General features: G+C 36.6%; 1 protein-coding gene across 2 annotated transcripts in view; it reads left to right on the top strand.

Annotated features, from left to right (window-relative positions):
* The window catches only part of PRKCE (protein kinase C epsilon), a 271,209-nt gene that overhangs the window by 201,888 nt on the left and 47,122 nt on the right, over positions 1-22,199 (top strand). For both annotated transcript variants that reach the window (XM_042811519.1, XM_042811528.1), the window contains exon 11: positions 16,543-16,697. In XM_042811519.1, the coding sequence (XP_042667453.1) occupies positions 16,543-16,697 (155 nt within the window). The remainder of the gene's footprint in view (positions 1-16,542; positions 16,698-22,199) is intronic.

Here is a 22,199-nt window from a genome sequence, read left to right as displayed (position 1 = left end):
GGGAAGACTGTTTCAGAGAGTTAATTTCTTGCTGACACTCTCATCTGAATTACTGCCTCTGGTCTGGGAGGGTGAGTTCTGAGCTCTTTAAAGCTGCTGAGCATTTGGTTTTTTTGGGGTTTCTTTTTTTTCCTCCCCTACTCCTATTTCTGATAGGCCTAAAATAGATGTTGCTGAGATATCCAAGAACCCTTGAGCAGAAGGGGGGGGGGGGGGCCCAACTTTTCTGAGTGTATCTCCTTACATGGCACTTATCACAATAATGTTCCTGCTAACTATTCCTCTCCTATGAATTAACATCATGACTTTTAGTTACTTTTTTATTTCTTAGAAACAATTTGTTCCCAATTTTTGAAATTGCTCAAGCCCAAGTTTTTCTGTAGCAACAACTTTAGTGAAGAGAATTCCAGAAATGAATGGGTTTGAGAAAGTGTGATGGAATACAAAGTATCTTACATAAGAAGTCAGAATTTTTTCTTCCTGCCTTTTCTGCCCAACCTCTTCTTTGTGCTGTTCAAGACCTTTGTTAGAGCAATAGCCCAGCTGGATGCTACTTCCTCAATTAAGCGAAGTTCAAGAAATCAGCTGCTGCTTAAAAGAAAACTGCTCATTGTTAAGCTCTGTATCTTACCCCTCCCAAGGTTAAAAATGTCCCTGCTCCATCAGCACTCCCAATGTAATATGTCCCTAGACACTGAGAGGTGTGCCTTCAAGGGCATAAACACTCTTTTACCGAGTTACTTATACAACAATTTCTAAAGTTGACTTAATGTTAGCCAGCTATACTAAGACTGGTTTCCTGGGTATTTTATATAACGTTGATGTAGTGTTTCACTTTGTATCTCAAGCATTATGTATTTTCAGAACTGCATGATTATTGAGAAGAATCTCTGTCAAAAAAAACTTCTGTGTCCCCAGAATGGTTATTACCTGGTTACCATTTCTGAGCTTATTAGGTTTCATGTAATTTAGTTTTTTATGATTTTTTAGAAATGTGTCTGGAGCAAAGGTTTTCTTCCTCTTCTGAATTTAATAAGAGTGAAAGTCTTTTAGAACTTTGTGAATTTTAACAGAGGTTAAAAGTCAGGTATGATTGAGTGGGCATAGTCTAGAAATTTAGAAGTTTTCTTGTCAGTAATACTGTGGTTTACTTGGTTAGTGTTGAAGAGAGTTAAAAGTACATTAGAAGTAGAAATATATAGGTAATGCCTATTTATTACCAATGCCTGTTTATTACCATGGAAAATACAACAGATGCAAGGAGCACAAGAACACTATTAGAGCAAATTCTCAGCTACAAAAGACTAGTTTTCAACATGGTCACTAATATTTCCGGGGCATTTTCACCAGAGATGAACATGAACCTGCATGCCATGCTCATGAAAATCTGCACCAGTGGAGATGACCCACTGTCACTGTCACCACAGTGTTACCACAAAAACATATAGCACCCAAAGGTTCACTGTGATCACATCCCCTGTTTGGTCTCCATAAACATTCACCAAGTGTCACTGAATGTCGATGGGTGCCATCTTTTCCTCATGGAGAAATTCGGTGATACACTATTGCTTCATACACACTTCCATTTCAGATGCCACTTAGTCAGACTGCCCCTATGCTGCCATCTTTCACACAGGAACAAAATGTAATGGAATATCATTGGGAAGCTTTAACTTCTACTGCCATATCGCCAACGTCTTCCTCTGACATTGCGGTCCAACATAATAAAATAGGAAGCATTCAGTGTGGAGCAGCCCTTGTGCATCACCTTTATATCTGGTCTAAGTAGGCACAGGTCCATTGATTTAAGTGAGTTTAGTCCACCAAATAGGATATTTTTTTAATATAAGGTCACGTTTCTGGAAGCTTGCTAAGATCTTAATACCATATTGAATTTGTAGAACCTTACTACATCTTGTGACCTCAATTTACTTAAACTTGCATGTTTTCTACTCTGGTAAGACATAAATAAAGCAGCTCTGTACACTATGCAAGCTGCAGAGATCACAGTGCAATTGAGGACACTTCCATGGCTGCTACTTTCTGAATGATAAGTGCCTTTTCCCTCCATAAACCAAGCTCATTATGGCAAATGTCCAGCAAATAGTGGTGTAAAAAAACATTTGGAAGCAACCAATTCACTGCCTAGAATGTTAAATATTTATTCAATAAAACAAGGCTACGTTTAAGTAATCTAAAAGGGGTAACTTTTAAGCCTCAGCTAGTAAAACAGCGGTCAGGCTTACTCTGGCTGATAGTTTAATAAAAATGAAGGACAGAGATAATTTAAACCAAACTGTCTTGCTAAATCACTATATTTTAACAAGCATAACCTGCAAGTTGCACAGAAGTGGAAGTTCTCCCCAGTGCTGCACTGATTTTGAAAGCAAAAGGAAGCCTTAAGGGGAAATGGGTGAAATGGTTCCACAACAGAAATGTGTCGCTTGTGGTAGCAGAATGCTAGCTGGGCAATACACGAGAATTATGCTTTAAATGACAGCCAGGTGAAGGATTTCCTCCTGAGTGGAGGATCCTTTCTCATTCTTATGACAGCTTTGTTATAGAAGGTGCCTTACATTTGAACTTTCAAGACTGAGAATCTTTTTTTCTGCTATGCTCTTAAAATCTCTTTGTATTTTGTGAGATAAAGAATTTTTTTAAAAATCTATTTTGTGCATGTCTTTATATAGAATGTATATATCTGTATATATATAAACAGTGAAAGATCTTCTTGTAGTATGCGAAATTAAACCTGTCCTCCCAGGCCAGATAGTGGTTTATCTACTGTGTTATGTTGCTGCTCACACAATGAAATAAAAGATGCTTTAGAAAGAGCACATAGGTACCATTTTCTACAGACACCAGCATTTAAAATTGTAGATGGATTTTAAAATGGGCTTCTCTACCTTATGCTTTTTATTACATTCTTATTGAGCAATCCATTATTTTTTCTGCCTCTTGAAGTAGCTGATACAGTCTGCTTCCATAGCTACAACAGTGAATTCCTGAAGTTGGTAAATAACTGTGTGCAGTTTGTTTGGTTTGTTTTATGTTGTTTTCACTTACGGGTTTTTTTAACCTGTTTTTCTACTTTCAGTAAGTTTCTAAGTTCTAGTATTGAAGGATTTTGTATATAGATGGATATAGTTTATCCACCAGATTTGCAAATATATTATTCTTACCTGTATCCTTCCTCAGCCCACAAATTTTTTGTCACCAAATGTATGGCAGCTGTTTCATCCCTGTAATCATTTGTTACCCTTCTCTGTACTCTGTTTACTGCTACTGCATCTTTTTTTGAGAGCACACAGTACTCAAGATGTGACAACACAGAAATTTTACATAGCAGCAGAATGCTCAGTCTTTTTCCCAGTCTTTATCCTTTCAAATGCTACTCAATATTTTGTTGTCTTTTTAATTTTTTTTTAATGCTGACAGTGATTTGAAGAACTGTCAAAAAGAAACAAAACACAAGTTGCTTCTACAAAGCTTTAACTCTCAGTTCCAAGGTCAGCATCATGTAGATGTGGTTTCAGATATTTTCCCTTAGAAAGAAAATATTTGTCCTAATTCTGGGTAAGAGAGAAACTGCATGCTGTTGGGCAGTGGAAATCCAACTGTAGGAGTCCTGCATGATTATTATTAAAAGTAGGAGTTGGTGTGAACTTGAGTTGATGTTTTACTACATAAAAAGTTGTTTTAATGGGATTTTAATTCAAAGATTTACTGAAATTTTTGAACAGGGAACATTTACCAAAGGTCCTAAATGATGTCCAGGTCTTTCCTTCTGAGGTTATTTCATTTTCTTCAGTTACAGTATCTGCTTGTAGTGTCTCACCTGATCGGAAGGTTCGTGACTGTAACAATGCCAAGATTTTAATGTAAACTGAATGTTTCTACCTTGCATTTTTCTCTCTCTTGTGTTTTGAATTGTGTTATATTTTCCAGGTAACCTGAAATTAATCTTTTCTGATCAGAATTCATTCTGTCATCTAACTGTTTTCCAGAAAAGTCTTACTTCTATACGTAGAAGAAAGTATTGCCTCTTCAGCTTTTCAGTAATTGTCAAAATAGGAACTTTACTGTATCCATGCACATACATTCCTTTTTCAGTTTATCTTTTAGTGAAACACATTCTGCAAATTCCTGATGCACACATCTTTCTTTTTTATGGTCATTCTCTTGAGAAGTAAACTGCCAGGCTATTCTGTAATCATCTTTGATGTTGTAATAAATACCGTGATCTTTAAAGATTTTAACCTTTAACCAGTTAAAGGACAAGTCAAAGAAACAGATTTCTAGATAATTTTAAAAGAATATAGACACAGCAGATAAGTTGAAGTCTGTGTTTGCTGTGTATCAAAACACTTTCCAACTCAGAAAGATAGAATTTTGTTGGGTGGATAGCAGACAAACTTGTCTCAATTTAGGCACTTATAAAATATGTGTATATATATATTCAAAATGTTTTGTTATCTGCAGATACAAGTGCTGAGTCTGCCCAGTGCTTGTGCACAAGTTGAAGACTTTATATGGATGTGACTCCAGGCAGTGGGTGCAAGTCTGACTGCACAAAAGTTTGCCCAAGTCAGAGGTCGGTGGCTACTGGTAGTGTCCTAACTGTATATCCTGGTGTATGTCCACTCCTTATTTCAAGGGAAAATTGTTGGTCCTTTTTAAAAATCTACTAGGATTTTACTGGGTCTTAGAGTGAGTTCAGCACTGAAAGGGATTAAATGTTATATTCAGTGCAGCAGGTGATGACTTCGTTCAGCTCAGGAGAAAGTCCTGTACTGAGGCAATACTTCAGGGTCCCCACCTCCCTTTAGCAATAGCTTTGTATGTTGCTCTCCTAAGCATTTGCTGTGTGGGAGAGTGTGTGCTTTCATCAGATATTTCAAAATGGACATATTTATTTGAATTTAGATTAACTATGTTAAGATGTTAACTTTTTTTTTTTTACTTTTTAGTTACACTATTGTAATTCCATTCTCCCTTTTTGTTGTTTTATTTTGAGTTTTCTTACTGCGTGAGAGCAAAGCAAAGCATGAAACACTGAGTTTGTAGGTATAATAGTGGTGTGCACAAGAAACATGAGAGAGCATGTGAAGGTTAAGTTTCCCTCTCTGGCAGCTGCTCTATAGCAGAACAGATCTGCTTAGCAACAGAGGCACCACAGGGATTTGTTAAGAACATTTACCCAGAGTTGACATTCTGCCTGTAAGCTGCCACTCATGCTGACCTCTATCTTCAGGATGATAAGGGAATTTTGAAGATGTTGTGTTTCTGCATAAGTGTTTCAGAAAAAAACACTGAAAAATCTTTAGAAATTCTCTGGATTCTTACATGATATCAACATCTAATTAAATTATTATTAACTGTTACTTAGGTCAGTTTAGGCATATAAAAGATGAAATAAGGAGAGGACACAGCTTTCAGTTTGGCCTTGCACGGTGCTTGAGGTTAGCAAAAGGTCTTTCAGCCTTTTTCTAAATAGTGATAATTATTCAGTGATAATTTTGTATCAGACCCTATGAATTAAGGATATACTTCCTGAAGTGTAGATGAGTGCCTCTTTGGTCTTTGCCGTGGTCAGTTCAATGAAGCGTGCCCTGTGGGAGATAGGTTGGGCTCCTGTAAAACTGAAGCCCGATGTGAGCACTCCTTGCAGCTCAGCAACATGAGGCAATTCCTGAGGTTCCAGCAACAGCAATGCACCAGCCATCAGTAAAGTCTGCACTGCACTCAGGTTGAGCAGCAGATGTTCTGCAGGCACTTTTCTAAGCATTCTTTTGAGTAGTTGTCTCACTTTCTCTCTGCCCATCCTAATTCCACCCCTTAGCAAACACTTGAGTCCCTGTCATTTGTTGTTGTTATGGTACTTTACAACTAACAATGGTATGTATTTGAGCTCAACATATTTATTTGTGTATGTACAATCTGAAAGAATGAACTTGAATATGAAGGACTGAGGACCAAAATGTTATTGTGCCTGTCATTGTCAGAGTAAAATGAATTAATGGGTACATGAAAAGAAGGAAAGAAGGATCCTAAAAGAAAAGCTCAAACATATAACTGAATAAAATGTTTCTTAACTTACTTCAGAGCTAAAACACACCTAATTTTGCTGTTCTGTTTATTTGCTTCTGGATCAGCTGAGTTCCCAAAATGAAAGTCTACTCTGTAAAGACTACAAAATAGTACTACATAGTTTTTCTTTTAGGTGATTAAAGACACAGTTACTCATGTTAATGTGTCATTTTAAGGAACTTAAAATCTTCAGCAAGGTTTTGTTAGTACAAATGCAACTTTTTTTGTTTTTTACTATTCGGGACATCATGTTCAAGTAAACTGCAGAATATAAGTTATTTCTGGCACCCAGGGCACAGTTTGTGAACTGATACAACAGTAACTCATAAATTTTCCATCTGGATGATCACAGTGCAGTAGAAATTTCTTGCAGTGTTGTCGGACTAGAACCAACTGTTGTCACTGGCTGACCTTTGTTTTTAAGTACGTGGGAACATTACTGAAAAGCTTCACATCATAGAGAAGGGCTGTTTTTGTGGTGAATATCTTTATGAAGCCAAAGACTTCATTCATTTACTTCTTTTGAATAGAGCACAGGATTCCCTTTCCTCCCCCACTGCAAACTTTCTAAAGTACAAATGAGCCAGTTTCTTATCACTTAATCTCACAAAATGTCCTGTAAGAGTCACTAGCTTGTTTCTGGCTGACTAGCATCTCACTTGAAGTCATCAGTAAGTCATTTATAATCAATGTTCCCATAAGAGCATCCGTTTGCGTGTTCTTCAGGTTCTTATGATTACAACCAAAACAATCATGTTATATGTAGCAAAATAATGTATTACTCACTGACCCACCTGCAGATGCACAGTGTTTTGTATTCAGCAATTTCACACACTATGGAAACTTATTTGGCTTTGTTTTAGGACTTCATTTGCTGACTTTTCAGTTAGTTGCCCTAAACCCTAGAAACAAAAAGTACTGCTGCAGTGTATCTGTGATATAAAGACTTGCCTTCTCGTCTAATTGTCTCTTTTTTTTTTTTTTTTTTCCAGAGATAATGAATACTTTCTCATAAAATTATTGTCAGATGAGTATTTTATCCCATTATTTTCATTATCTTCCTTAGCTAAGTTCCTTTCCCATGTGATATTACTGCTGATAAGCCAATTGGCCTCATTCTGCAGGGAGTTTTCTTTTAGTTGCAAGGCATCGAATTAATTTCCCCATGCACTCAAAGACATGAAATAGAGGACCAGGTACCATAGGAAAAGAGAAAATATAATGTCAGGACAGAACCAGAACCAGACCAGGGGCTGAGGCGGCACCTCTGTGTAAGATCCCCAGTAAAATATCAGCAGGTTGAAAGTTGTTCTTAGAAATTCTTAAGTGCCTTCAAAAACTATACAGTCAGTTCTAATTGCAAGACAGAGTTTATATTTTTCCTATAAGAATCAGAACAAAGGAATATTAATAGTTGTCTGTACATTGTAACATTTTCTGCAAAATGACATTTTGCAGGCTTGATAAAATTTTCCACAGTGTGCATCATGCCAATAACTGAGAGGTCTTTAAAATTATCTTACCAGAACTATTCTTCTTTCCAAACAACACAGAAAAACAGTGAGATCAAAGAATTTCATAAAAGGCTCCTTTCACAGCTTATCAGTTGTCAAATGAAGGTATTAGTGAAATGGCCTGAGAAGCTTTTCCTACTTGATACCCCTTTTGAAGTGGCTAGAACCACAAAACCTTTTCTGTCGAGGATTCCAGTTGTGTTTCTCCAGTTGTTTCAGAGAAAGGGCACAAAAAGCATCCTACACCAGCTGGCACAATTCTGGGGACCCTGTTCTTATGTCAGGGTGTGCCTAGGCATTGGGAGCAGGCAGGGGTTGACCTTTCCCTGAGCTCACCATGGAGTTTGTGGTTCCCAACACTTCAGCATGGGGAGAGACTGAAAGGTTTGCATCAATTCCCAGAACAGTCCATAGAGTAAAGAACACATCTCTCTTCAGAATAATTTGAGGTTAAAGATTTTCCCAAAGATAGAAGTCTTCTGTTTCAATTCATTTCTAAAGGTGGAAGGTAGGAGACTGAACTGATGAACTGAAAATCCCATGCACCTTCATTGCAAGCCTTTGGCTAACAAAATCCACATTTAATCCTTATCTAAGCCCCATCTGGCCATTAAAATGTGTCGGAACATTAAATATTGTATTATGTGTGTCACAGAACACACGTATGCAGAAATGCAATTATTTTGTGAAGTGAAAAATAACTATAATAATGAAGATGTTTAAATCCACATGATTATTTTTAAGAATCACAGTATAATCTTTTAGTCTGTTTAGGAAATTCAAGTTGAGCCAGAATTTTACATCATATTCCCATGGAGTAAAATGAAAGTTATATGGGGAGCAGGCTAACAACTGTCCACCTGATGTTTTAGTGCTACATTGAAATAGTCTAAACTTTATCATTTTAATAACAATACTAATGAAATTTTGAACTGCATTTTTTTTAATTAGTCGTAGTATGAGTCTGATACACTGTGTAATGAAATATATAGTGAATTCAGTCAAGATAGTAATCTGAATAATTATGTGGAAAAAAAGTAGGAAGCATAAGGGATTTGTGGTTTACGCAGGAAAATGCTATGTATGGAGGATATAATCATTCTCAATTATTCTGCTATATATGATAGTTCTAAGAGTGTTGTTCTTATTTTTATTATCTATATCTTATAATACTCAAATCTCTAAAGATGAGGATCTGTACATTTCAAAAGAGATACTGAAGTCAGTGGATCTTGCTGGTCAAAGTAGTGTGGAGTTAGATTGTTTGAATAATTGAAATAATCAACTAAACTTTTATAAAATTGTGCTCTTTTCTCTCTGTTTACATATTTCGGATAGCCACACTTTCCTTCATTTTGGACAATTTTAAACTATTATTTGATCTGTCTTTGGAAAAATCACTGAACAATACTTCATTCTTGAATGGCAGTCCAGGTAAAACTTAATCATCCCTTGATATTTTTTTAAAGATACTAGGTGGTGCCATGATGTCCTAGCTAATTTTTCCTGTTCTGAATCTAACCTGTAGTTCTGTGACCTACTGCCAGTACATAGTAGTTCCTCAGCACCTCATCCAGACAATTTATCTTAATGTGTATAGATTAGCTATAGTTTCTTTTTTAAATAATGCTGTGGGATTTGTTAGGAGCATGAAAAACATGCTAAAACTTGCATTCTCTTCTAGGAATTGGTATTCCACAGGGAGGCAACATAAATCTTCCATGACAAGAGCAACATACCAGGCCTGCATTATTTCCATTAGAGATCTCAAGCAAACAACTTGCTTAAAGACTCTTTTCCAGTGACTCATATTATAGTTCAGTAAATGCTAGAATGCAAGTTTTTGTAGTAATACAGTGTAAAGATTTTGAGAACCTCTGGTTCTGAGGTCTCTACGAATGGAGATGTTTTGTGATCAGTTTGTAAAATCTGTAAAAATAATCAGCTCTTTACATGAGAAACAAATCTGGAGAGCACTGAATAGCTTCTCTGAAAGCAATATGTTACTTGCAGTGCAGCTAGGAACTCGTATTTTGACTAAGCTAAGTGCAAGAGGCAATGCAAATAAATTGCAGCAATGAAAACAGTTTGAAGCGGTATTTTCTCAAGAACAGCAACAGAATGACAGTGGAGGTCAAGGAATCGTTATCAGTGGTGATTGTAAGAGCTAGTTGGAGTAATGTCAAGAATTGATTCAATTTCTAGGTGTGTGTTTTTCTCCCCCATGAGGCAGAATAGGTTCAAAGAACGCCACCCATTGCTGGCTTCTGCTGCTGATGTCTTCCCAGCATGGAGAGGAGAAGGGGACAGGACATTTCTGGCATGGCAGGAGACCCCACTGCAATGCAGTGCAGACAAAACCACTTTCCTTCCAGCAGATCAGACTAATTGAGACTTGCTGTTTCTGTTCTTAGCTCTTTGTGGGGCAAGTAAAATCCAGTTCACCTTTGCAGTTAGACCAGTGGCCACAGCCCCCAAGAGACAGACTTGCAGCACTGAGAAGGTTAGAGTTCCCCTTGGCCTAGGTGCAGCCTGCCTGTTATCTGCAGAATAAGATAGATGGCCTTGCAAGGCTTCTTTGTATGGGTCTTAGATGCTCCAGTTTACATTTTGACTTTAAGGGCATCTTTCAAGAGCAGTAACAAAAAAAGAATTCACTTAAATGCTGAGGAAAGCTGAGTGAAACTGAGCAGAAGCCCTAGCTATAACAGTATTCACCAACTTAAGAGAAAACTTAAGAGAAATTTGAAGTTTCTAGCTGGCAAAAAAAAAGAAAAAAAATGTAATAAAAAAACTTTGTTTAACTGGAAAATACCAATCATATATTTGTAGTTCTTGGGAAATGTAAGGTATCAGTTCCTATGAACAGGCATTTATTCCACAAAATCCAGGATTCACAGAAATTGTCACCAGCTTATTTGGAGCTCCATGAAAACATTGCTACAAAACAAGATAAATATCACAGTTAGCTATTATATGAGAATAAACACTGAAGTCAGAGACAGATTATGTATCACAGTATCTTGTTGAGAATTGTTACTCTAAATTTCAAGGGGGAACTAAATTAAAGGGAAAGAATTTTTCTTGTTTTTATATTTGTCCCTCCTGATGCTCTGATTGTGGAAGATGAGTCGTCTACTCTAGTTACTCTTCTGCTCAGGTCTGAAGATTTTCTTTTAGTTTTGTGTACAATGTGCATGTGTAATTTCCATCAGAAGAAGGAAGTGTTTATCCAAGTTCTGAGGGGTGGAACAGTTGCTGCAGTTTTAGGTAATTTTAAACAAACTGATCATCCTGTTTAAATAGAGTTAAGTAACCACAGTTTTGTACTAGTTGGAAAAGAATTCTATACATGGATGATATGAATAAAATATCATCTGACAATGCATTCCAAGGCTGTGACATGTTTATTTGATTTCTTGTGCAATAAAAGTTATATCTTTGACTTTTGTTTTGGTAACAAGTTTACTGGCAGAGCACATCCCATTATGTAACAGTACTCTACTAGAATATGAACTATTTTGTATTTATATTTACCTGTATTTAATATACGTATTACTTTCCATGATAAATTCCAGTAGCCTCTGGAGAAAGCTAATTCAGCTTTCTGAAACTGAGTGGAAAATAGTGTATTCACACAAAGAACTTAGTTTAGGAATCTAAAGAAAATCAGGAAGAATTTATTCACATTCAATTGTATGAGAAATATAAATGATAGAAAAACTAGTATTTTGAGTAGGCTAATCAACAGCAAATGTTACTTAAGATGTGCATGTTTGATGTTTTAAATGTTGTAAGAGATGAACTGAAAAACAAAAAACAGTGAAAAGATTTGTTTTCAGGCTTGCAGCATGGACATACATTTCCTATTTAGAATTAAGAGACAGACTTAATTTTTTTTTTTTTTTTCTGTGATATTTCAACGAGTCTCTGCTGAACTGCATTTTGGGTCCCCCAGTTGATAAGAGTTGTTTGAAAAGGAAAAAGAAAAAAAAAAAAAAAGTGTTCTTCAGATTGTGAGTGTTATTTGTATTTGGCCTTCTGTCTATCCATGCATTGTCTTTAAGCTCCAATCTAATGTTAAGGAGATTTTAATTGGCAAACAAACAAAGATCAGACAGGTTAATGGATAACAACTGAAAAATATCTTTAAAGGGCTACACAATAATTAATGTAAACACTACATCAAAGTCATTCCGTGTCTAGACTTTCATGGAGGGTTTACGTAGAAGTCAGTTCCTAAACAATGGTAAACAAATAATACGCTGTGCAGTGTCATCTGTGAAATCAAAACTGATTGGCAAGATTATTTGGTCTTGGTAGTAGGAAGACCTTAGTCATTAATCACACCTCCACGGAAAGGATCTGAATTGAGTTTGTTATGACCTGAGAGTTTATTATTGTTGATGTTTCTGGAAATCGCCTCACTTTTTCCAATTGAAAATTTACACGTTATTCCAGAATAAACAAGATATAGAAGCTCTGTCCAATGGAACATTTAAAACTTAAAGCCAAGTAAATGTGAAGTGTCAACAGAGGGAGGATGACTTAATATAGCAATGATATTAATAAAATATCTGTAAATACAAGTAAAAATTAGAGAAAGCAGTTTTGAAGAGGGAAAGTAATGGATAGTAATCAGAATAAAGGGTAAGGTGTTAGAAGAGTTTCTGTAGAGCTAAAAGAAAGGCTTCTTTGAATGACAAAGAGGATGAGAACCAAAATTTAGGTGCAAATAGAGGAGTAAAAAAAGAGAGAGAAGATGAAATCAAATTCCTGCGTTAAGTGAAAACTGGGCTTTCTCACCCAATTGTGATAGTGACAAAGGCTAGAGGAGTCTCTTTTGGAGTCCAGTTAGGAAAACACAAAGCATCCAGAAGACTATTGAAATTAAGAAAGTCAAGAGGAAAGTATGGGATAATAGAGGTGTTAAGGCGGGCAGTCATGCATTAAAATATAGTGGTTAAAACAAGAGTCAGAAAATACTATGAAAATACAAAGTAAAGTTGACTTCTTTTTTTGTCTTGATTTCTAGCCTATTTGCTTCATATCCACTTTTAAAATCTCTTATCCACGTTCTCTGTTGTTTTTCTTTCCACTTATTACTTTAAGTATTCTCATTCAACCATACCTTTCCAAAAACTCAATGAAAAGCAGGTATGATTAAGAGCTAAAATAAACCCTCCAAAACAATCTAATTTCTTCAGAGAGCCTATAGACTTACTTTGCATCATTTTTTGCTTTATAGATGCCAAGAGAGTATTAATCTGCAACGTCTTTGTTTCTGATCTTCCCTTTTATTTCAGTTTATGTAATGAAATATTTCCCAGGACTACTTTACATTTATTTTGTTCACCAAAACATACTTCTCAGATACTATGAAAAAGTAGTCCAAAAATAATGCAGTCCAAATTCAATTCAATTTTCTTTTGGAACAGAATCAATAATAAAGTCATAACTTGTATCTCATTTTTAACAAAGTAAACACTATGTTGTTCTTCAAGAATGCATAATTCTTTGGGGCATTCACTCCATTGTCTCGCACTTAAATACTTTATTATATCCTGGTGATCTTTGTAGCATGATGCATAGAATATTTAGAATGAAACTTAATTCAGTTACTTGAAAACTACTATTTGAGGATGAAATCCTGTCCTTACGGAACTCAAAATGGTTTTATTGGGTCTGGTAGAAAGCATATATTCAGAGTGGTAAGAAATTGTATATTGACCATTAACTTCTGATTAAAGATAAGGAAAAAAGTTTACCTAGCAAGAATTAAAATTGTGACTGTTTTAGTTGATGTGAGAATGATGGAAAAAATAAATGGACTTACCAATTTCAGCTGAAGTTCATAAGATGTTTTCTTCTCTTGCATCCTCTTTCCATGTATATTTGAGTCCTAGCAGATTATATCGTTGTCCTGAATAACAAAAAGTGAAAAAGAACGAAAAGAAAGAAAGGAAAAAAAATGAAGCAGAAGAGAGAGTAGATTTAGGACAGTAGTTTTTATGGGGACTAGTTATATTTCATCCAAAAATTACTGTCTTCTAATGTTAAAACTTCAGCCTGCTGTACACGTGTATGTTGTGTATGGCTTTTTTTGTGCTTGAGAATTAGTATTTCCTTTCTCTAAAAATCAAACGTTTTCCTAGACACAGTACAGAGAAAAGAATTTTTAAAGTGCTCATATTTCCTATGAATTCTGATTAGGAAGCTGAAATGTGCACTCAGAGAAGCTAGGAAAATAATTTGAAATAGAAATGAACAGCAGAAAAATACAACTGAAGAGTGATTTCAATCATATATTTATAAATTGAAGTTTTGGTTGGTATACTTTTGAAGAGATGGTTAACTAAGCTGAGAATGTCACGGTTACTCATAATTACATCATTAATCATAATTACAATAGGGAAGAGGAGAATTGCACAGTCCAGCTCTGGTAATGGAGCAGCTACTAAATATTTCGCTCAGATCAGCTGATGGCAGGATATTGCACTAAACAATCCAGATGATATTTAGAATTTAGTTAGATGTTTAGTGGATATTAAAACAAACAAACAAACAAACAAAAAACAAATTAAAAAAAAAAAAAAAACCACATTGGTTCTGTTTGGTTCAAAATTAGAAGCATCCAATATAAAAGTGATTAAATATGCATACTGATCTGTTAGGAAATGGCCCTGATCTAAAAAGTTCTCTATGCCAGCAATTACTTTTGTGCATCACTGGCAACCTATTTGGAAAATTTAAAATAGCAACATGAGTGTTCAGTTTCAGCAAGTTTCAGCCAAATGTTTCAGTCCAAATAGTTCCTGTGCATGAAACACTGCGCTGTATCTTTCCATGTAAGATATAATGTGTTGCAACATGTTGCAAAGCAATACTCCTACCAGGAGTACTCACCAGAGGTCTGCCTCTAGCATGGTGATGAGGAGCCTAATGAAGGACAATACCTGTATCTTCTGCTTAGAGATGTTCTATCTTCTTTTGTTACATGACAACACCAGTAACATCAAGGTTTTTACTTCTCTATTGCAAAGCTGACTGCGTATTGTCTTATCCTTAACCACCAACTTCTGAAATCATAAGGCCATCTGAGATTTCCTCAGATTTCCTTTAAAAGCAAAGCTGTAATTCTCATAGGTTCCAGAAGGAAATCAGAGGCACTACACAGGCACCCATATTTTTTCAGAAAGAAAGCAAAAAAAGTGGTTTTTAAACCCTCTGAAAAGGTTAAGTGATCTGCATCGTGATCTTGAAAGTTTTGTATCTCCAAGATATGGGTGGAAAGGCACAAGATTTTTTCTGCATCCTCTTTCTGTAAGTGCCAAAAGGTAAGCCCAACATATCTAGCCTCCTCCAGGAAACAACCCTGATAGACAGACATGGTATTAAGGCACTTAATGTTCAGGATTAATGTGTATATTTAAGGTTAGGTATATTTTAAGTTCTGAGCTTTGAATCTGAGCTCTAGAGTAGATGATTAAAGGCAAACAGAAAACATTTATGAATTTCTGTACTCGTATCTATAGACTGTGTAGTCTGCAGGAATGGATTCACTGGTAGGAAACTAATTAAGTTCCATCTTGTTGGTTTTGTTTGTCCAAAGCAATGCTGCATCCTGTCTCTTTTTCTTCAAGCAGACACCACGAGCCAGAGTTAAATTGCAGTGTTAACTGGAAGTTGGAGAGGGGCTCTGTTACCTGGTCCCATGTTTGAAAACCAGTGTTCTGTGTGACCAGAGGACAAAATGTTTGTTTCCCATGAGCTAATGCAGACCTTTATATGTTTGGACCTGTTCTCATGTCACATGAGAGTTCCTTCCACCTCTAAATTCTTGCACGTACAGACGTAGGTAGCTAACAATACAAAAATAAATAATCTGGTAGTAGACTTACAAACCCAGGGTGAATGTGCAGAGCTGAGAATTTAAAGCTGTTAGCACGGATTAGGGTAAACTGTGCAAATCAGTAAGAAACAGCTAAAATGTAGGACTTAAATTATACTGAGTGGATATGTGTCATTTCTTTACTTATGTCTGCATCTACATTGTCAGTGTACATCCTAAATGTTTTAAGATGTTGAGGTTGTTGGGGTTTTTGTTTGTTTGATTTTTTATTTTTTTTTTTTTAATCTACTATTGTTCTCACTTCTGTTTTGCTGAATACTTGAATTCTGGATTTTTTCATTTTCTAAAACATGACAAGATGTGGTGGTTATCTGAAAATCTCAGCTGCTGCTCACAAATTAAATTCATTTCTGGTTCTCCATGGAGTAAGACTCGAAACCTTCAACTGTGAAGTGATAAGGATCAGAAGTAAATAAAAAGAACTCAATATATATTTTAATGGTGTAGTTATATTTCAGTGCCTTGTGAGAATGTGAGGCAATTTAAAAAGTTACATGAGTGTGTTAAGGGATTGGCAGCACTGATTTGTATAGCTTAACCATTCTATTTCATTTGTACATAACTTGAGAAAGATATTTTGTAGACAAAGTAGCTAGCTGATAAGAGATAAGAGAAGAAATAAGGACCCTGAAATTTCCTCTGAAGCTCTTCAGTAGTTGATGAAATTGACTTTCTCTCTTTATCATTACGGCGAAATTAAAGAACAAGCAGCAGCATTTAAGGGTCTATGTTATTACTTGAAATTGCTTGTAATTCCTTACTTATATGTTGATGCATGGAGGGGTGTGTGTCTGCATATTGCTTATTAATACATTTTGATTCTATTCAATTTTTGTCTTTTCACTTTGAGATCTTGTCTCGTTTTCTTTAGGTTTGAAGGCTTTGGTTGTTAGCTTTTTCAGAATCATAGCTTTTGTTTCCTTCATTTCTTGACGCAAATGCTGCAGTTGCCTCAAGTGCAGCTTAGAGCAGTCCTTTGTGTGACTAAAAGAAATTAGCTAAATAGCACTGTTTAATTAATTTCAGGACCGCCTCTTTTTCGTCATGGAATATGTAAATGGAGGAGACCTAATGTTTCAAATCCAGCGTTCACGCAAATTTGACGAACCTCGATCCCGCTTTTATGCAGCAGAGGTCACATCAGCACTCATGTTTCTTCACCAACATGGCGTCATCTACAGGTACTTTTTTGATCAAAAATAAGGTATTCTTGAGGCTCGGGTCTGGTTTTGGCTAAAATCCTCTGTCTCTTAGCAACCAGATTTAGATTAGTTGTTTGTTCCAATTTGCTTACATAGAACTTTTTTGGCTGTTTATCATTGAGAATGTTAACATTTGAATAGCCTCTGCAGCAGTCGCCAGCTGTGTGTGCCAGTTTTGTATTATAGTACAAATAAAGCGTTTTTGAAAAAGCTTGGCACGTTGTGAACCAGAGGTGACCTTTCTGCAGATCAGTGTAATCTCTTTACTTTCCTCTCTGTGCCATAGATTTCCTCTCGTTTTCTTACTCCCTGCCACTTCCTGAGTTTGTTTGTCCTAGTTGTCTTCACTCTGATACAATCGGGATAGTAGTCTGCAATGCTTTACGTATGCCCCTTCCTCTTGACTGTTTGGGTGAAGCCTTAGTCACCAGCAGGAAGTGGCTCTCTGCAGACTGTTTTGATTTGCTTGCCAGTAACCCACATCCGTTTGAACCCCCACCCCCACAAATCTCAAATCTTGAGCACGTGTGTAGACAAAAATAAGTGTGGTTTTGTTGTGTTATGAAGAGTGTATTTAGGTATAGATTTTTTTAGGTATAGATTTTAATAGTAATTAAAAATAAGGATTCACTTTGAAAAATTTCAACTTGTTCTCAATTCACCTGATAAATCCTTTATCTTGACATTTTATCCATTTCTTCCATTTTGTTTGCTGTCAGCAGACTATCAGTGCTCACGACAAATTCAGGCTTTCACAAACAGAGTGGATTACAGATTTTGTGACAGAAGTCTGACCTACCTAGTAAATAAATTCAAACAATTTTTATATTCTTACCCTCTTCTGGGTGATCATTTTTTATTTGAATAGGGCAGACATTCTGACATTTCTTAAGCAGAAGCATCATGATGTGGATGTGGAATTTGTCACATCCCTGGATTTGTGTTAATGCTGCTTTCAAAAGTATTAGAAATTAAAAGTGAATTATAAATGTTTGATAACCAGGACTAAGCAACAACTTCAGTAAGAAGCCATTGGCTTTCTTACCACCTGGGATGAAACTTCCCAGAAAAAGAATCTCCTTTCCAGAAACATCAAAAACATCAGGAGATTGAATCTTGTAAAGAAAATGGGAATTACTGTGAAAAGAGACCTTGAGTCAAAATTTAGTCTTCTTCAGAAAACTTACTCTAGCTCTTCATCTTCCCCCTCAGTTCTGGGCTCCTCAGTTCAAGAAAGGTGAGAAATTTCTAGAGAGAGCCCAGCAGAGAGACTCAAGGTGTTGAGGGACCTGGAGCATCTCCCTTCTGAGGAAATGCTGAGCTCTGGAGCTATTCAGCCTGGAGAAGAAAAAGTTGAGAGGGGGTCTCACAAACAGTTATAATAAATATCAAAAGGGCAGGAGTCATGTCGATGAGGTTGGGCTCTTTTCAGTGTTGCCTAGCAATAGGACAAGAGGCAGTGGACACAGACAGGAGCATACAATGTTCCATGCAAACATAATGAAAAATGTCTTTACTTGGAGAGTGACAGAGCACTGAAAGAAGCTGCCCAGAAGGACTGTGGAATCTTCTCTACTGTAGATATTCAAAAGCCATCTGGATTCTTTCCTGTGAAACCTGCTGTAAGGGCGTTTGCTTTAGCAGTGGGTTGGACTAGATGATCTGCAGAGGTTCCTCACATCCCGTGTAGTTCTGTAATACTGTGATCTTTTATTAATACTGGTATGATGTTTGTGTAAAGGGTTGGAGTTTATTCTCTACCGCTTGACATACATCTATTTTCAAGTGTTGAATAACCAATACATGTTTTCCTTCCTTACCTGTAGAATATTTCTTGCTCCTTCTTTGCATTTATTTTCAAAGCCATATATTTGTACATTTAGATAATAGAATGTGGAAGTTTCAAAATTTTCTAAGTATCCACTAGAAGGGGTCAGACAAGTTGGATGCTTTAAAAAGTGAAGAATTTTGAGGATTTTTTTTTTCCATGAGGAGACTTGAGCTTATTTTCTCTTTCCGAAAGCTGGAATTTAGACACTTTGTAATCAGCAATCAGTGCAGTGCAGTGATTTCTTTGAAACAGCAAGAAACAAAATTCAAATTGGTAAAATTAGCTTCTAACATCTTTATATGAGTTTATTATTCTTATTCCTTCCCTTCTCCCATCCTTTAACTACATCCTCTTTTCACTCCTCTTATTCTCTTTTCTCCCACCATTTCTCCTTGTCTTATGTGTAGCTTCTGTATGTGTAGTAGTGTATGTCTACTGTGTTGGCTTCTGGCATTGAGTCACCTGGTGTCTATGTGTTCTTGCTGTGACTTTTTGTTAGATTCAAAATACTTTGATCCCCAGAAAAATGTCATTGTGATGAAACAGTGCTTCGTGATTTAAACTTTATAAGATTCTCTCAACTTCTGATTCAGAAACTATGCTGACATGTCTGTGGCACGCTACAGAAAAAAAAAAAATGCAAAAATTGTATGTGGCATATTATATTGGGTGTAATGTCAGAAGAGGCAAAAGAAGAGAAATATCATGTATTATAGAATGAAAGTAGTGACTGTAAAAAGCAATAAGAGGAACATTAAGAATACGTGTAGTTGTATTTGGTTTGGCCCAGGCTTTTAGAAGACCTGGACATGATTATTGGGAATCAGTTTTGGGCTGACTATTGGGAATCTTTTTGCCTCACTTATTACAATATGAAAAATGCACTGGGATCAAGTCATTCTTCCATTCTCCTAAACTTCTATTAGCTGGCAAACAAGGGAAGAGAAAAAAAAAAAAAAAAAAGGAAGAAAAAAAAAAGAAAAAAAACCCTATGCTCTTGAATAACTACTAGTCATAACTACCTAACCTGCCTTCAGAAATTTTAATAAAGAATACTTGTCTTCTGTGTAATTATATCTCTAGAAAAAACATTGTGGTATGAAATTAATGGGTATTCTCCAAAGTGGGAAATGGTGCTTATGTGGGCAATACTTCAAGGAAAATGGGGAACATATAAATAAACTAAGATGTTTGATGGAAATGCAGGTTTCAAAATAGCTGCTGTAGCTTCTGATCTTTTTTCAGCCATGTATGTGGAAGTATTTGTTTGGAACTAAACATAGTTATATTTTTGGAAGTAAATAGCTAGCTTTAGCTCATGCTTTGGCTTGTTGGCTAGATTTTTAGAAAGTGCTATGATGATACTAAATGATCATCTTTTTTAATAACTAGTTTATCCTCATTTCCCCTGAAGTTCAAAGAGAAAGCCAGCTCCCTGTTTGGCAATAGAAATTATTCTGTAGGTTCACATCTTAGCAACTGGCACAGCTGTTCCCAGGCTGATCCAATTATCCATGTGCTGGCTGGAGTTAAGCACCTTCCTTTTGTTTATGGAGTTTATATTGGAAGTAAAGATTAAGCTCACAATTTTTACAAATAAAGATTCTGCTATTACTATATTCATACTGCGTGATAGATAGACTTTATCCCTTCCACCTTCCCTCTAATCTGGCTTGCACTATTCAGGCACGTGTCAAGTTTGGGCCTGACAGTACAGGTAGAGTCAATCAGAATATCCAAACTTTCTGTCTCTGTTTCTGGCTGTTATTGTTTGTGTTGTGCGATTGCACCATTCTGAAAAAATGTATCCAAACTTCAGGAATAAAGGGCAATACTATGAATCTCATGTTGCTTACAAGCTGAATTGGACTTAAAACTCAATGAAGAAAGTTTGTGGTCTATATTCACTGTTACTTATCTCTGGAGACTGGTGTTATCATCAGCTTCATGTGTCTTCTCACACAAGCAAGGTATACCAAAATGGTTATTAAGAAACCACCACTTCCTTACTTCCTCCTTATACTGACCCTATACTGCATCGTGGTGCACATCTCACAGATGTGTAAATGAGACCAGTTCTCACTTAACCTGCAAGTGCTGGGCTGAGTACAGGAATTCTTATGTGAATGACTCTGGCTCTCATTTCCAAGTGAGATGATACAATAGCCCATTCTGGCCTGAAATACATGCAAGGAACTGATGTCTCCTCAGGCAACAACATCAGTCTGAGGATGGGGCACCAGCTCATGAACGCACAAACCAGCATCCCTTGTTAATATTTGATAGACAGAATAATTGAGTATATTGCAGATCTTGTTTCAGTGGCCAACATTTGCATATCATGGTGACCTCCAGCATAGTGCAAGACCATTCATATAATTCTGTGGAATGCTGTCTCTGAAATGCAGAACAAGGAAACTAAGTATAAACAATTTCAGTTTAACAGAGAGGATTAAAAATATCTCGACTGGAAAAATAACGTCACCTTTTTTGGTTTAACTCATTCTTTATGACACCAATCTGAGTGATGCAGCTGACACATCAGAGGGAATGGGTGCTATCTAGAGGGATCTGAACAGGCTTGAGAGGTGGGTCCATGCCAATTTCATGAAATTCAGCAGGGCCAAATGCATGGTCCTACACCTGTGTTGGGGCAATCCCAAGTACAGATACAGGTTGGGTGGAGAATGACTTGAGAGCAGCCCTGACATTAAGGATTTGGGGGCGTTGGTTGATGAAAGACTCAACATGATCTGGCAATGTGCTCTTGCAGCATAGAAGGCCAACTGTATCCTGGGTAGCATCAGGAGAGACCTTGATCAGCAGGTCAAGGGAGGTGATTCTGACCCTCCATTCTGCTCTTGTGAGATCTCCTAAAGGACCACCTGAGAGAGCTGGGGCTCTTCAGCTTGCGGAAGAGAAGGTTCCAAGGGGACCTTACAGAGGCCTTCCAGTACCTGAAGGGGGCCTACAAAAAAAGCTGAGGAAGGACATCTTCTAAGGGCGTGTAGCAACAGAGGAGAAGAAATGGTTTTAAACTGGAAGAGGGTAGATTTAGACTAGATACTAGGAAGAAATTCTTTACCATGAGAGTGGTGAGACACTGGAACAGGTTGCCAAAGAGGTTGTGGATGCTGCCCCCCAGAAGCATTCAAGCACAGCTGGATGGGGCTTTGAGCAACTTGGTCTAGAGGGAGGTGTCCCTGCCTATCGCAGTGGGGTTGGAACTACATAATCTTAAAGGTTTGTTCATACTCAAACCGTTCTATGATTCTATGATTCTTTTGGTTTCAAATGTAAGGTCTGTGAGAAGACATTGCCTTCAGATTGCCCAGCATCTGTTTACAGAGGAGTTTGTATTCATAACTTTGGGTTATCATGTTGCTCAACAATATGAAGTAGCAATCCATCCTGTAACTTGCTGTAGCTTTCTGAGGCTCTGTGAACTCTGTAATTAGTGTGTTGGTTGCAATGAAGGATATATTAACTCCAAATTGAGGAGAAAGTGAATATTAATATTCTGGTGCCAATCCTTTAATCCCTCCAGGCTTTTTTTTTTCTTTACACAAATACTCTAAAAACTTACTTGAACACTAACTCAATTTTTTCTTGGATTATCAGTTCTCTCAGCATTCCCATCCATCAGCACG

This window comes from Centrocercus urophasianus, unplaced genomic scaffold, assembly GCF_019232065.1.
Source record: "Centrocercus urophasianus isolate 14NV4802_14NV808 unplaced genomic scaffold, USGS_Curo_1.0 seq_10, whole genome shotgun sequence".
Taxonomy (NCBI): Eukaryota; Metazoa; Chordata; class Aves; order Galliformes; family Phasianidae; genus Centrocercus; species Centrocercus urophasianus.
Note: the sequence above shows the minus strand (reverse complement) of the source record. Positions and strands in the feature narration are given on the sequence as shown.